This window comes from Pristiophorus japonicus, chromosome 10 (assembly GCF_044704955.1).
Source record: "Pristiophorus japonicus isolate sPriJap1 chromosome 10, sPriJap1.hap1, whole genome shotgun sequence".
Lineage (NCBI taxonomy): Eukaryota > Metazoa > Chordata > Chondrichthyes > Pristiophoridae > Pristiophorus > Pristiophorus japonicus.
Window position 1 is genome coordinate 180,033,569 of NC_091986.1, and position 17,068 is coordinate 180,050,636.

Below are 17,068 nucleotides of genomic sequence, written 5' to 3' on the forward strand. Positions count from 1 at the left end.
AGCAGTCAGTCGAGGAGGCGGGAGCTCGGAGCAGCGCGAGTCCGGGGTCGGCGAGAGGCCTATAAAGGCCAGCGGGAGCTCGGAGCAGCGCGAGTCCGGGGTCGGCAAGAGGCCTATAAAGGCCAGCGGGAGCTCGGAGCAGCGCGAGTCCGGGGTCGGCAAGAGGCCTATAAAGGCCAGCGGGAGCTCGGAGCAGCGCGAGTCCGGGGTCGGCGAGAGGCGTACCGGTGCAGCTACAGGGAGAAGGCAAAAAAACAAAGGTGACGTCACAGCCTAGGGGGTAAGTGATTGGCTGGTGATTGGTGAGTAGTTTTTCTTTTTCTTCTTATATTGGTCAGTAACTTTTAACATTGTTATTACCAGTTTAAGTGTATCTAAGGGTTAAGACATGGCAGGAGAGCTCGGTCGGGTGTTGTGCTCCTCCTGTACCATGTGGGAACTCAGGGACGCTTCCGGTGTCCCTGACGACTATGTGTGCGGGAAGTGTATCCGCCTCCAGCTCCTGACGGTCCGCGTTACGGAATTGGAGCTGAAGGTGGATTCACTCTGGAGCATCCACGATGCTGAGAATGACGTGAGTATCACGTGTAGTGAGTTGGTCTTACCGCAGGGAAAGGGTCCACAGCCAGATAGGGAATGGAAGACCAGCAGGAAGAGTAGAGCAAGGAAGGTAGTGCAGGGGTCCCCTGCGGTCATCCCCCTGCAAAACAGATACACCGCTTTGGGTACTGTTGAGGGGAATGACTCATCAGGGGAGGGCAGCAGCAGCCAAGTTCATGGCACCGTGGCTGGCTCTGCTGCACAGGAGGGCAAGAAAAAGAGTGGGAGAGCGATAGTGATAGGGGATTCAATTGTGAGGGGAATAGATAGGCGTTTCTGCGGCCGCAACCGAGACTCCAGGATGGTATGTTGCCTCCCTGGTGCAAGGGTCAAGGATGTCTCGGAGCGGGTGCAGGACATTCTGAAATGGGAGGGAGAACAGCCAGTTGTCGTGGTGCACATTGGTACCAACGACATAGGCAAAAAAAGGGATGAGGTCCTACGAAACGAATTTAAGGAGCTAGGAGCTAAATTAAAAAGTAGGACCTCAAAAGTAGTAATCTCGGGATTGCTACCAGTGCCACGTGATAGTCAGAGTAGGAATCGCAGGATAGCGCAGATGAATACGTGGCTTGAGCAGTGGTGCAGCAGGGAGGGATTCAAATTCCTGGGGCATTGGGACCGGTTCTGGGGGAGGTGGGACCAGTACAAACCGGACGGTCTGCACCTGGGCAGGACTGGAACCAATGTCCTCGGGGGAGTGTTTGCTAGTGCTGTTGGGGAGGATTTAAACTAATATGGCAGGGGGATGGGAACCAATGCAGGGAGACAGAGGGAAACAAAAAGGAGCCAAAAGCAAAAGACAGAAAGGAGATGAGGAAAAGTGTAGGGCAGAGAAACCCAAGGCAAAGAACAAAAAGGGCCACTGTACAGCAAAATTCTAAAAGGACAAAGGGTGTTAATAAAACAAGCCTGAAGGCTTTGTGTCTTAATGCAAGGAGTATCCGCAATAAGGTGGATGAATTAATTGTGCAAATAGATGTTAACAAATATGATGTGATTGGGATTACGGAGACGTGGCTCCAGGATGATCAGGGCTGGGAACTCAACATTCAGGGGTATTCAACATTCAGGAAGGATAGAATAAAAGGAAAAGGAGGTGGGGTAGCATTGCTGGTTAAAGAGGAGATTAATGCAATAGTTAGGAAAGACATTAGCTTGGATGATGTGGAATCTATATGGGTAGAGCTGCAGAACACCAAAGGGCAAAAAACGTTAGTAGGAGTTGTGTACAGACCTCCAAACAGTAATAGGGATGTTGGGGAGGGCATCAAACAGGAAATTAGGGGTGCATGCAATAAAGGTGTAGCAGTTATAATGGGTGACTTTAATATGCACATAGATTGGGCTAGCCAAACTGGAAGCAATACGGTGGAGGAGGATTTCCTGGAGTGCATAAGGGATGGTTTTCTAGACCAATATGTTGAGGAACCAACTAGGGGGGAGGCCATCTTAGACTGGGTGTTGTGTAATGAGAGAGGATTAATTAGCAATCTCATTGTGCGAGGCCCCTTGGGGAAGAGTGACCATAATATGGTGGAATTCTGCATTAGGATGGAGAATGAAACAGTAAATTCAGAGACCATGGTCCAGAACTTAAAGAAGGGTAACTTTGAAGGTATGAGGCGAGAATTGGCTAGGATAGATTGGCGAATGATACTTAGGGGGTTGACTGTGGATGGGCAATGGCAGACATTTAGAGACCGCATGGATGAAGTACAACAATTGTACATTCCTGTCTGGCGTAAAAATAAAAAGGGGAAGGTGGCTCAACCGTGGCTATCTAGGGAAATCAGGGATAGTATTAAAGCCAAGGAAGTGGCATACAAATTGGCCAGAAATAGCAGCGAACCTGGGGACTGGGAGAAATTTAGAACTCAGCAGAGGAGGACAAAGGGTTTGATTAGGACAGGGAAAATGGAGTACGAGAAGAAGCTTGCAGGGAACATTAAGGCGGATTGCAAAAGTTTCTATAGGTATGTAAAGAGAAAAAGGTTGGTGAAGACAAACGTAGGTCCCCTGCAGTCAGAATCAGGGGAAGTCATAACGGGGAACAAAGAAATGGCGGATCAATTGAACAAGTACTTTGGTTCGGTATTCACTAAGGAGGATACAAACAACCTTCCGGATATAAAAGGGGTCAGAGGGTCTAGTAAGGAAGAGGAACTGAGGGAAATCTTTATTAGTCGGGAAATTGTGTTGGGGAAATTGATGGGATTGAAGGCAGATAAATCCCCAGGGCCTGATGGCCTGCATCCTAGAGTACTTAAGGAGGTGGCCTTGGAAATAGCGGATGCATTGACAGTCATTTTCCAACATTCCATTGACTCTGGATCAGTTCCTATGGAGTGGAGGGTAGCCAATGTAACCCCACTTTTTAAAAAAGGAGGGAGAGAGAAAACAGGGAATTATAGACCGGTCAGCCTGACCTCAGTAGTGGGTAAAATGATGGAATCAATTATTAAGGATGTCATAGCAGTGCATCTGGAAAATGGTGACATGATAGGTCCAAGTCAGCATGGATTTGTGAAAGGGAAATCATGCTTGACAAATCTTCTGGAATTTTTTGAGGATGTTTCCAGTAAAGTGGACAAAGGAGAACCAGTTGATGTGGTATATTTGGACTTTCAGAAGGCTTTCGACAAGGTCCCACACAAGAGATTAATGTGCAAAGTTAAAGCACATGGGATTGGGGGTAGTGTGCTGACGTGGATTGAGAACTGGTTGTCAGACAGGAAGCAAAGAGTAGGAGTAAACGGGTACTTTTCAGAATGGCAGGCAGTGACTAGTGGAGTGCCGCAAGGTTCTGTGCTGGGGCCCCAGCTGTTTACATTGTACATTAATGATTTAGACGAGGGGATTAAATGCAGTATCTCCAAATTTGCGGATGATACTAAGTTGGGTGGCAGTGTGAGCTGCGAGGAGGATGCTATTAGGCTGCAGAGTGACTTGGATAGGTTAGGTGAGTGGGCAAATGCATGGCAGATGAAGTATAATGTGGATAAATGTGAGGTTATCCACTTTGGTGGTAAAAACAGAGAGACAGACTATTATCTGAATGGTGACAGATTAGGAAAAGGGAAGGTGCAACGAGACCTGGGTGTCATGGTACATCAGTCATTGAAGGTTGGCATGCAGGTACAGCAGGCGGTTAAGAAAGCAAATGGCATGTTGGCCTTCATAGCGAGGGGATTTGAATACAGGGGCAGGGAGGTGTTGCTACAGTTGTACAGGGCCTTGGTGAGGCCACACCTGGAGTATTGTGTACAGTTTTGGTCTCCTAACTTGAGGAAGGACATTCTTGCTATTGAGGGAGTGCAGCGAAGGTTCACCAGACTGATTCCCGGGATGGCGGGACTGACCTATCAAGAAAGATTGGATCAATTGGGCTTGTATTCACTGGAGTTCAGAAGAATGAGAGGGGACCTCATAGAAACGTTTAAAATTCTGACGGGTTTAGACAGGTTAGATGCAGAAAGAATGTTCCCAATGTTGGGGAAGTCCAGAACCAGGGGTCACAGTCTGAGGATAAGGGGTAAGCCATTTAGGACCGAGATGAGGAGAAACTTCTTCACCCAGAGAGTGGTGAACCTGTGGAATTCTCTACCACAGAAAGTAGTTGAGGCCAATTCACTAAATATATTCAAAAGGGAGTTAGATGAAGTCCTTACTACTCGGGGGATCAAGGGTTATGGCGAGAAAGCAGGAAGGGGGTACTGAAGTTTCATGTTCAGCCATGAACTCATTGAATGGCGGTGCAGGCTAGAAGGGCTGAATGGCCTGCTCCTGCACCTATTTTCTATGTTTCTATGTTTCTATGAACAGAGAAATATTTTTGATTCATGCCAAGTTTTTGTTTAAGGCCTTAGCTTTTTTCAGTATCGTATTTACCCTGATGTTTTGCTTCCTAGTTCGTTCTCTCTTCCTCCCACACCCCAGCACAGCCACTGCCTCAGCACAGTCTTTCTTCAGCCGAAGTGGCAGTGGATTGATTCACAATCTGAACAGACGTTTTTAATTCTGTAAGTTTTATGTTTTTTTTCAAAGGAGTCTTTCTTACTTTAAGGAGTGACTTTCTCAGGTGGAACACCTACATTGCAGTGTGGCTCATCACGCCTAGTGATTACTTTTATCAGCTAGCGGTGGAATTCAAACTATAGCCACAGCTGTTCAAATTGACTGTCCTCAGCTAGCTTGTAATTTACAAAGGATTACATAGGATACCTGGCACAGAAACAGGCCATTCGGCCAAGCCAGCCCATGCCGGCATTTATGCTCCACCGTCTCCTCCCGTCTTTCCTCATCTAAATCTATCAGCAAAACCCTCTATCCCCTTCTGCCTCGTATGCTTGTCGAGCCTCATTACTAACATTATTAAAAATGCGTCTGTACTAGTTGCCTCAACTACTCCCTGCAGTAGCGAGTTCCACATTCTCACCACGCCCTGGGTAGAGAAGTTTCTTCTGAATTCTCTATTGGATCTCTTGGTGACTATCTTATATTTATGCTCTTCTCCACAAGTGGAAACACTCTCTCTGCATCCACTCCATCAAAACCTTGTCATCTTTGCACAACTTTATTGATCTTATTGGCTGTTGAAAAGGACCGTTTCTCTTGCAAATGATTTCTAGACAACTTACAGCATCCAGCAGCGTCCAGGCTTCATTACTTGGTGCAAAGAAAGTGAAAGATCCAACTCCTTCAATCTCTTTTCTTAGATTAGATCTGTCTGCATAACTCTGTGTGCTTCGAGCACCCACAATACCCAAAGTACCATAGACATGGTCAATAGGGGCAACTAGAAAGAAAAATAAACAAGGAAGTGTTTTAGTCAAAGCTAATCTTCGTAGGAATATACACCAGTAAACAGAATGTATGCCTTTGGAGTTTTTTTACATTACGAAACTGACTTCTGGCTTGCACAATATTATACTAATAATACAAAGTGTCACCATATCACCAATTTCATGATGGGCATTCCCAGTACTGTAGTAACAGTGCTGAGAGTTGGGATAACACTGTCGAAGTGGAAGAAGCTGGGCAGCCAATATAAGATTAATTTGGGACTACACAATGTTTATCTACTTTCCCTGGCAGAGATTTTGAGGCAGGGTCTGACAGGCAGTGCACTATACCTTTCCTGGTATTGTAAAGTGTACCATCTGGTTGCCTTTTCCATAAGTCTCTTAAAATTTCATTGGCTGTGAACTGCTTCAGTTACATCATGTCAAATGCTTAGTAATGTTGGAAAGTGTCATTCCAAATGTTGTGTTCTACAGTGACTCACTGTTACTCACTGAAGTGCAAATGATGCATTTATTGCTTCATTCACATTGGATCAAGGATATCTATTCATGGAGCATGCTTTTTTGAATGTGTCTGACACATATTCCACCAAAACTCTGGGGTGAATTTGAACATTTTGGTGTGCTGGGAATGGGGGTCCCGGTAATGGCAGGAAACCCGGAAGACTTGGTTTCCTTGGATGCAGTGGAGATTTAACGCCACAGCGTGCACCTTACATTATTGACTAAGAGGTCAGCCTGATTGACAGGCTTGGCCTCCAGTCGGGCGGGGAACACTGGAGATGAGGCCACAGGCCCACCCAGGTAGGTCCAGTCCCCGAGTCTGGCAGTAGATGGTCTGAGCCCCGATTCCGGGTGGTGGTCTGATACCAGGGGTGGGGTACGATTCTCGGGGGGGGGGGGGGGGTGCGGTGGTCCAATCCCGGTTCCGATCCCTGACCTCAGAGGGATCTCTGAACCCAGGGGGGTGAGGTTCTGACCCTGGGGGAGGTGGGAATTTTTTTATGGGGGGAGCGGGTGGTCTGATGGTGGGGAGCTTGGGGAGCTGGGAGGAAGCACTCTTGCTCCTCCTGGCCAACAAGGAATACTCCCCGAAGTTGTCACCTCGATGCAGCTGCTGGGATTCCCTAGCCCCGGGAAACCTGGCTGGCCACAGGAAAGACCGCAGAACAGGTTAAATCCGAGGCTTCCAGCTGCATCAACATATTTAAAATGCCAACCTGCCTCCTGGCAGCGGGTCGACTGCCTGCCCTGTGTCCTCCCTGAGTAAAAGACGGAAGTCGAGGGGATGGAGCCAGCTTCCCAGCATGCTTCTATTTTTGCCCCATTTAGCCCTCCACCTGCACTCCATCCCACCCACTCCCCCATGTTGAAATTACCTCCTGTTGCATCTCTTAAAGCTCGCGTTCTAGTAAAGAATTATATCAGGGAAAAATAACTCATGAAGCAATCCCATTTTGAGACTCATCTCGCTTCATTAACATGGTTTCAAAATGTCTTCAACTGGTAACATTTCAAGTATAATTATTAAGTAGTATAATAAGTGGAATGGAACCAAAACATGCACACACGGAAGTGGAGCAAACAGCTTACGAAGAAGGATTTTGCTGTTACTAGTGATGTATAAACTTACAAGATTGCTATCTTCTTCACAGATGCGAGCAATTGGTTTGAAATTGTTAGACTATGATTGATAGATTGGTTAAACATTATTAAATAACGGTTAATATGGCCATTGGCTATTGCTGTACTATAGCAACAAATGCTCAATGATTAACATGACAAGGCAAGATTTATAAGTTCTCTTTAAATGATTAACAATGTGATTCATCTCCCCTGATGGCTCATCAGGTTTATCCATTGAATAGCTGCACCATGCAGCCTAGGAAGGCTGTCAATGCTGAATATGCTGATCTCAAGTAAGATAGCAACAGGGTATTAAAATTACTTAGAATCATAGAATCATAGAATGGTTACAGCACAGAACGAGGCCATTGTCCATCGAGTCTTGTAAATCTTTTCTGCACCCTCTCTAAGGCCTTCACATCCTTCCTAAAGTGCAGTGCCCAGAATTGGACACAGAACTCCAGTTGAGGCCGAGCCAGTGTTTTATAAAGGTTCATCATACTTTCAGCATCTCTGGCTGCAGAGAGCAGGAAGCAGCAACACTACAGTATCTTTGGGTGGGAAGAGGGGGAGTAGTAAGGTCACTACAATTATCCTCAGTATCTCTGGGTGGGAAAAGGAGGAGCAGTTCTATAATAACAACAACTTGTATTTATATAGCGCCTTTAACGTAGTGAAACGTCCCAAGATGCTTCACAGGAGTATTATCAAATTAAAAAAATTGACACCTGAGCCACATAAGTAGAAATTAGCACAGGTGACCAAAAGCTTGGTCAAAGAGGTATGTTTTAAGGAGCGTCTTGAAGGAGGAAGGAGAGGTAGAGAGGCGGAGAGATTACCCTCAGCATCCCTGGGTGGGGAGAGTGAGCAGCATTAAAGGAACTACAATTACCCTCAGCGTCTCGGGGTGAGGAGAGGAAAATTAGTCAAGTACAAGTGATTACAAGGTGATAATCTCATCATGGGTTGAGCTGAGAGCAAAATTTGGGTGTTATGTAATCATCTTCAGAATCCAGCTTGGAATCATTGCAGATGACATTGGCTTTCTTCCATTTGGCACATGGTTCATGAGGATAATCTTGAACGGTAGAGGAAGCTGATACTTCTATGCTCTGTGTTACTGGTGCGCAATCATGGAGCGTTAGTATACAGGTATATCAACTGAAAATCAACCTTCATTGTCTCATTCAAATCATGTGCCTTCTTAATATTCTGCCAGAATTTTTGTGGGGACAAAGCTTTGTGCAAGGTGTCATCTCATTGCACAGATTGTTAACATCAATCTCATCTTGTCTAAAATGAATCAAATTTTTCGTACAAGGACGATTAAATTCAGTTGATGTTATTTGCAGGATATCTGTTTTCATTGCTGTGTCTAGGGTAATGCTGTAACATATATATAAAACCAACAGTTAGGGGGGTCGAAATTCACCCCTGCTGGAAACGAGTTACACCGACCGCTTTTTCTGTGTTTTCACCGCCGCGGTGGATACGGTGGTCTCTTGTGCGAAATTCAGCTCTTTGTCTTTTTTTTCCGAGTGCAGCGGAAGTCAATCATAATGGAGCCGGAAGTGGAGTATCCGTCATATTAGGGCCGGAAGTGGGAGCGGGCGGAGTGTCTTCCGCTGTCAGTAGCACTGATGACGTCATCACACTGGCATGTCACCATGTCTCTCCCCTTAACTTAAAGGGGACGGCTGCTGCAAGCTCTGCGATTATTTTAGTTAGGTCCACTGGGCAACCAGGGAGGGTTTCGGCCGGGCCAAGAGGGGGTGCCAGGCTGCCTGTTGGCCAAACCAGGGGGCATAGTTGTTGTGCCGATCTGGTAATCGGCCAACAAAACAAAATAAGATGGTGGCCACAGCAGTGCGCCCTCCCCTTTAATGGCGACCGCACTGCCATTTTGCACACACTGCAAACACAGAAAAAACTCGGGGACACCGTGCAGCGGCCGCAAGATTTTTTGGGGGGGAATTTTGCTTGCAGGGTGGGAGATCGGTGGTGCACGCTTTGATGATGCACTTCGGAGGTTTCGGCAGCAGCAGGGCAGAAGTGAGGACCGCCGGGAAAACCATCGAGGAGAATTTCGCGAAGGGCGGCCATTCGACAAAAAATCAGCAGCCGTCGACATCGCTGTGTGACCGCCGCTTTTCGGCGGTAACAGGCCTTATAGGGAGGCTGAATTTCGGCCCCAGGGACTCTAGATTACGTACTCATTTCCATTATCCACAGGTGAGGCCCCTGCATGGTAGCAGATTACGGTGATACCATTGTATGAAGAAAAAATATAATTGGCACGTATTATAATTAAATAAAATTCACTATTTCTCAGTGATTTTGGTATACGCAACAATTAAGATAACAACTAACCTAGTGTTAAAGTTATTAATTCAGGGCATTTTAATTACCTGCTGGACACCCACGTGCTTCATCAAGCCTCATGTAACCTGGGCAGCATTCATATAGGATCATCCTATAATTTAAAAAATTGAAAATAAGAATATAAACTGGCCACAAAATAACCGAGAAGTTGGATAATCATATACTGTTTAAACCTCTACTGAGAACAAACAGGTATTTTGATAATGAGTTATGATTGGATTATTCACAGTTCTGAACATTTAATATACCATTCTCTGTGGCTGGTAGTTCTGTTCACTAGCTTGGTTAATAAATGCAAGACTGTTGCGCACTCAAATAAATACTCTGTCTAACTCGTCAAGTCAGGGGTTCTATTCACAAATCACTGGTGCAAGTTGAACCCTGCTGGAACTCACAGTGCTGATGGATGAAATGAACCTGCAACTGGGTAGCCGGAAATGTGTCTTTTTATTAGTGCAATCCTTCTTGGTTACAACATAAAAAGGTTAAAATTCAGCTTTGTTGTTGGTGCAAAATGGCTGGGTGTGAATTGGCCGCCTATTATACATCCTGCTCAATTATCTGTTCCTTTGAAAGAAAAATTGGGTGGAGTGTATAATGGGTTGGCAATATACTGCTACTTGTTGAATTTTAACCCGAGTCATACACATATACATTGTTGGCATAATATGCAGAAAGCCTAATTCTGTGTGCATGAAATAGTATAGTGATAGGAACTCCACATCTATTGGATAAAGCAGGTTTTAAATGCTACTAACGTTCAACTAAAGATCTCCCAGCATAGCAACACCTACATTAATTTAGGAATCAACACAGGATATAACAGGCCCAAGAATAGTGGTACTCAACATAGCCTGGTGGCCATATGTGTCCCACTTTTCCTTTATTAATGGCCCTCAGCAGAGCCTGTTTGTGAAGGTGCGGTCACTTTTGGGAATAAAGCATAAAGCTTCGCCCACTGGGAGCGCATATCGTAAAATCGCAGGCTCGTTTTCTAAGGTTTCCTGGCCATTCCTCTTAATTGTCTGGAAATTGTATGGAACTTGCTCTCGATTTCCCAGAATATACTCTTGGCAGGCAAAAACTCCCCCTCAAGACCATGAGGCTCAACTAAATCCGGAGTCAGGATTTCATCAGCCAGTTCTTAGTCACAGCTTGTCTAGCTGTAGGATGTAGTTGTTGTGTATAGAAGAACTCCACGAGGCTGAGTACTGTGAGCTAAACTTAGTGTGGCCTTAGTCTTCTGTATTACAACTCCAGAGTGCCTAAACAACATGGCAGCCACCTTTTATACTGGCCCTGCACATGTGTGCAGGTGACCATTAGGACTCCAACAGTCGCACCCTCTGGTGGCAAGTATTACATAGTTACATACATAACAGTTGCTGTAGCTGAATTCAGCATCGTTCTCACTCCACAAGGTTAGTCTTAACAAGAATGATGACAGTCCTTTCCAGGGAAGTGCCTGACTTCTACTTTGGAAGTGCCCAGTCAGCATGACATATTTGAAATGTGGAGTGCAATGTGTAAGAAATCACCGATACACAAGTAGTCCTCGCAAAAGATGTTGCCAGAGATTGTTGCCCTCAATTAAAAGTTGATAAAAAATCCAGCAGAAGAAAGTACAGGGGAACGATTTCCCCTGGTTGTTGTTAGTGTGACCTAAATCATAAACACTGTGGAAAGGTTTCCCATGTTTATTCTCTGCAGTGAAATCATTCTAAAATGAGCAAGTTCAGGATGTCACTGGAAACGGCAAATAGAGGAAACCTTCCCACCACGTTTATGATCCTACTAACACCAAGAGGGAATACTCACTATAGTTGATAATCCACATGCAAATTTTAGACAATATGTTTTTTCTTCAAATACTTAAGGTAGCCGTAAAGCATACATTGTGTCAGTGACTGCCAAGGGAAAAAAAGCAATTCAGTCATTCCATTGAAGCACTTAAGTCACACAGCAAATAGAGCTGTGTATTATGTCTACAGCAGAAAGCCAGACAGAATTTCATGGAACTGACATCAGATAGCACATCTACAGATTAGAAAGGTTCAGAATTGACAATAAAAAACTTAAGTCAACTGCAGGGAAGGCAGGTCCATTTTAGCTGCACCTGGATTGTTTGCACACACCCATGAATCATGTTACATTGCTGCAAAGCAAAATTAAACCTACACCCTGCAGGTGGGAGCTTGTGCTGCACAACAAAGCCAAATCAGGCCACTTTTATTTGCTATATACATGAGCACATGCCTAATTCGGAACATCTGCTAACCTGATGAACAAAGAAAGGCAGCTGCTAGGTAACCAGGGTAGGAGACAAATAACTTACTGTGGAGCCATGTGATGTAAAGAAAGATCAATGCTAAAACGTGCAAACAAATGGATCTCTTTGGAATCATTTGTTTAACAGTCATTGATTAGGTTCACTGACATGTCACATTCCAGACAGCTGAATGTTATTGTGGGAAGATAGAGGTAATGTGGTGTCTCCAATGCTTTATTTTTCATGGGGTGTTTGCTTTAGAAGATGAGGCGAGCAAATGTGCCACATATGCCACGTGTGTGAATTGGGGCAACACATGCTGCACGTGCCTCGTGGCGGGAGGCCCACACAAAATTGGTGCACACGGCTTCATTTCTTTATTACCGGTGAGTTGCGAGTCCAAGTCGTGGCCTCAGAGGCCGTGGTCACAGATGGGGAGAAAATTTGTCTGGCTCAGCTGCCTGCCGAAGTCCAGAGGAGCATCCTGGACGGGGAGAGAGGCAATCGGGATGAGTGGGAGGTGAGTGGTGGCCAGCAGGAGCCCGCAGAATTAACGTGAAACCAGGAGGAGCAATTCTTCTCCTTCCATCTCCACAATTACATTCTTGGTGGCAGCCTCCAACGGCCCCTTTAAGGATCGCTGATTTGGTTCCCAACCATTTGATGAGGTTGACTGCAACATGTACGGCACATGCTGCGGATAGTTGCAAGCCAGATTTTGCAAAGTGGGCATCAAACAGGCATTAGGCCTGTTATTTGAATACGCAAAAGAATCTAACGCCTGTTTCTGGCATTCGCCCTCAACGCCTATGGAAATGCTTTTACCAATATGGCGAGCAGGTGCCCCTCTGATGCAGAATGAGCCTGTGCACCCCACCCGTCAAATTGGATCCGTAGCCACAGGCTTAAAACCGGCAATGCAATTTCAAAGCCTAAATTGTATTAGATGGATGGATTTGTTTATCAAACAGTCTCTGAAGATACTTTGCAAGATAACGAACACTTGAAAGAAAAAGACACATTCATAAGGCACCTTTCACAACCTTAGGGTGTCCCAGAGTGCTTTACAGCCAATGACATACTGTTGAAGTTTAGTCAGTGTTGTAACATAGGAAACACAACAGCCCATTTGTGCACAGCAAGCTTCCACAAACATAAGAACTTAAGAAATAGGAGCAGGAGTAGGCCACATGGTCACTCAAGCCTGCTCTGCCATTCAATAAGATTATGGCTGATCTGATCTTGACATCAATTAAATCAATTACCACATCACCTGCTTTTTTAGGTGTTGGTTGAGAGTTGAGATGTTCGCCAAGAGAATGCCCCTGCTCTTCTTTGAATAGTGCTATTGGATATTTTTTTACATCCACCCAAGAAGGCAGGCGGGGATCGGGTTTAATGTCTCAGCTGAAGATAGCACCTCTGACAGGGCAGCACTCCCCCAGTATTACATTCAAGCGGTGGGGTGATTAGGTGCTCAGGTCAAGGAGTGAATCTTCTAATTCAGAGGCACAGAGTACTACTATCTGAGGCAAGGCTGGCACTTTAAGGAAGTTCGTATCAAGATGTAACGCTATTGAACATTGTGTATTTTTATATAACAAATGCAAAAATGTTTTCAATTAATTTCTTTTAAATAGTTGATGCCGGGGATTTATGATAACCAGCAGTTATGTGCCACGTGCGAGTACAATGCATAATTTATACGTGTCAATCTCACAAGTGTGTCATGAATGAGATAAGAGACAGATAAACATGAGATCCAACTGAAGGCTTCTCAGGCCCATGGCTCGATCTCAAGCCTCAAACATTGGAACCTTCTGGCAACCAACTGGAGAAAAGAAAATTGATGGGGGGGCAGGGGGGAACATGGGGAGGAGTAAGCAATGGGGGATAACTTTTAACTTTGATGCGGGCAGAAAACTGGCTTCAATGGAAAGGAAAATTGGACTGGGTTATCCAATAGTGCCAACAGTGCCAGTTTTGCAACCCCAAAGTTAAAAGTTACCCCCAATGTCAAACGAGTCTCTGTCTTACTTTTTCTGACTACCCCGAAACCCCACAGACTTTCTGGTTGGTTTGGGTCTATGGGCAGGTCACAGGGCCGTCTTCTTTGGATGATTTGCCTCGAGGAACCCCATAACATTAGACCAAGGAAGGAGGCAGGAAGACAGGAATGCCTCTTCGTGCCTCATTAAAATTGCTCCACTTACTTGACCTGTGCTAACTGCTGTGTCACCCGGAAAGCCCCAGAAACCCCAAGCCAAAATTAAAGAGGTCAAGGGACAGGAAAATTGGCCCGTTTGTCTCCTCAACTCTGAATGTATGCTGTGACACTACTTCAAACTATGTCCGCAAATTTGTGTAGTTGCAGATCTAAAAATGCCCGCAATGTCAGGTGGCATTCCTGAAACTTCTGGCTTAAAAGAATGGTTCTCTCTTGGGAAGGGGCATGCTGGCAAGGCTATAAGTTATTAACCATCCCTAGTTGCCTTGAAAAGGTGGAGGGCCAGTTCAAAGGGTATTTAAGAGTAAAAGACATATGACAAGAGTCATATGCAAGCCAGACTAGATAGCAGGTTCAAAGCAGCCCTGTTCTCACTATATGAAAGTTATTGGAAAAGAAACAAATACAATTACTGACACTTTTTTAATATTATGAACTTTGAATTGCTGAGCTGTGGGTTGGTAAGTCTTTTACAGCCTCTTAAATTTGGAGTGTCGCTGTGCATGCACACATTGCACCATACATAGCACTTGGAATGGACTGTGGCATTCTAAGTTTTAGAGAAAAGTGGAACACCCCTGTCTGCAGGAATATAACCTGGCCGACACGAGGGAGACAACTTTATTTAATAGGCTTCATTTGTGCCGGCCCATTGACTGTAATAAGGGCAAAAGCATACGTGGCTGCAAGAAAAAAGGTAAAACAATACAATTAACTATTGTCTGCACCACCTGTTCCCAGCAGGAATGGTCTTTTCCTACATTGAGACTTTTGGAAACTGCATTTGCAGTTTTGGAAGGATGCCATCTGGAAAAGCAAACATTCCTTCCAGCCAGGATTACAAGACAGCAGCACACTGGGGATATGATATTAAGTTCAATAAGCAGCCCATTTCCGCTTAGTAAAAACCTCTTTAGGGAAAAGGTATCACCAGACCGCAGTCTGAGTGGCCGGTTCTATATGTTCCACGGAATGGCTCTGCACCAGAAAATTATCTCAGCAGAGGTCATTACAGAATATGAGCTCAGGCCGGCTTTTGAAGGAATCATTGGACAACAACCAATGTCAATGGTGGGAGAACCTTAAATGAAAATGAGTAAGTCAAAGTACCAGACTGCATTAGTACCTTATCATTGTGATTTAGGCGCAGCACTTCTCTTGGGACTAGAGTTTGCTTATCAACCAGAAGTAAATCTTTCCAGTAGACCAGAAAGTAGGGAGCCAGCTTAACAATAAAGACGTTCCAAGATTACTTTCTTAGTAGCTTATCTCCCTGGTTAGCCTGCAGTAAAAGAAATGTCCTTGATTTTCACAGAAACAAACACTACAGATAATGTGGAAAGAACTGATGAAAGGTTACACCTGAAATGTGAACTTGTCTGTACTCTCCACAGATGACGTTTTACCAGCTGACTTCTGTTTCCTTTCAGATTTGCACGATCTGTTTTATATTTTACTACAGATAATGTGTACACAAACAGGAACTGCCTGAGAGCTGATTTCCTGTCATAGCAGTATTTAAATGTCAAAGACTTAACAAAGTCCAGATTTCACATGAACACATCTCTTCAGTGTAATCTAATAATGTAAATATACACTACCACATCAATGGTTAGTAATGCAGATCCCTCAAAAACTAAAAGTCTTTGACACATTTTCTTGTACAAACAATTGCTTATCTTGAGACCCAACAGTAAGTTCTGCACAGATTTAATTTTAATGTATTTTAAAAAGGGAAGATCAATTTTCACTTAAATGTTAAACAAATGTACAGTGCCAGTGAGCGACACCGCTGCCTTTGAAAAGCTTATGCAGGCTGTATTCATTTGTAATTATTCTCTCATTCCGTGACAGGTGTTAATTTATTGCTAAAGTACAGGCAGGCAGATTATCTGTCCCTCAGATCTCTGTAATGCTGCCTTGCAATCAGAAACTATGAGATGAATAGAACACTCTCAGGAACACGTTGCTGCTGATTAAAAACAGAAAATGCTGGAAATCTCAGCAGGTCAGGCAGCATCTGTGGAGAGAAAGCAGAGTTAACGTTTCGGGTCTGTAAAGTCCTGTCCCCTCAGTACAGATTCACAAAAGGCATGTAGTGAAGTCAAGGTCACTCTGGACCTGCACCTTTATTTCACAGCTCTGGAATGCTGCACTTGCCTGAGACCTGTTCTTATATACCTGTCTCTTGCAAGTGCACCCCCGGTGGTAAGGTATGCTGGTGGTTACAGGTCATATCTTATTGCAGTCATGTCTAGCATGTTAGGATACAGTTATATATAATAATGTAAGATACATGACATCACCTCCCCCAAGGTCTTATTGCCTTTATAGGTTCAGTCTCTCAGGTGGTCTACGCTCTCGCGTGGAGCGTCTGAGTTGTGGTTCAGTTGTTTGCCTTGGTGTCTGTTTTTCTTTGGGTGTGGTTGCTGGTATCTCGCCTGGGCTGTCTGTTTTGATTGGTGTGATTATTGTTGACTCGCCTGGGCTGTCTGTTGGGATTGCCCTTTCCTCAGATTGTTCCCTCTGTCTTCCACCAGGTGTGGTGCGAGTTCCACATTGTAGTCTGCCTCTGGTTCCGCAGTGTTGTTGGTAAATCTGCTTTTGACTTGGTCTACATGCCTCCGGCAGGTTTTGCCATTGTCCATTTGTACTACCAGTAGCCTGTTTCCTTCCTTGCCCGTTACTGCTCCTGCAAGCCATTTGGGACCCCTGCCATAGTTTAGTACAAACACTTTGTCCCCTATCTCATTCCATCTCCCCCTCGAATTTCTGTCATGGTACTCAGTCCGCTTACGGCGCTTTGCCTCAACGATTTCGTGCATGTCTGGGAGGATTAATGAGAGCCTTGTTTTTAAAGTCCTTTTCATCAACAGTTGCGCGGGGGGGATCCCAGTCAGTGAGTGCAGATGACATCTGTATGCCAGCAGCAGTCGCGACAGGCGACCCTGCAGCGTGGGACCTTGGATTTTAAGCATGCCTTGTTCAATGATTTGCACTGCTCTCTCCGCCTGGCCGTTGGAGGCCGGCTTGAACGGTGCCGTCTTGACGTGATTTATGCCGTGGTCAATTATAAAGTCTTGGAATTCTGCACTGGTGAAGCACGGACCATTGTCACTGACCAATGTGTCAGGGATTCCATGCGTTGCAAACATGGTT

At 45.0% G+C, this 17,068-nt stretch overlaps 1 protein-coding gene across 3 annotated transcripts in view; it reads right to left on the reverse strand.

The window, feature by feature from the left end:
- Nucleotides 1-17,068, reverse strand: part of LOC139275217 (periostin-like) — a 90,315-nt gene that overhangs the window by 58,381 nt on the left and 14,866 nt on the right. For all 3 annotated transcript variants that reach the window (XM_070892374.1, XM_070892373.1, XM_070892372.1), the window contains exons 3-4: nucleotides 9,440-9,504; nucleotides 5,241-5,398 (exon numbers count right to left, since the gene is read on the reverse strand). In XM_070892374.1, the coding sequence (XP_070748475.1) occupies nucleotides 5,241-5,398; nucleotides 9,440-9,504 (223 nt within the window). The remainder of the gene's footprint in view (nucleotides 1-5,240; nucleotides 5,399-9,439; nucleotides 9,505-17,068) is intronic.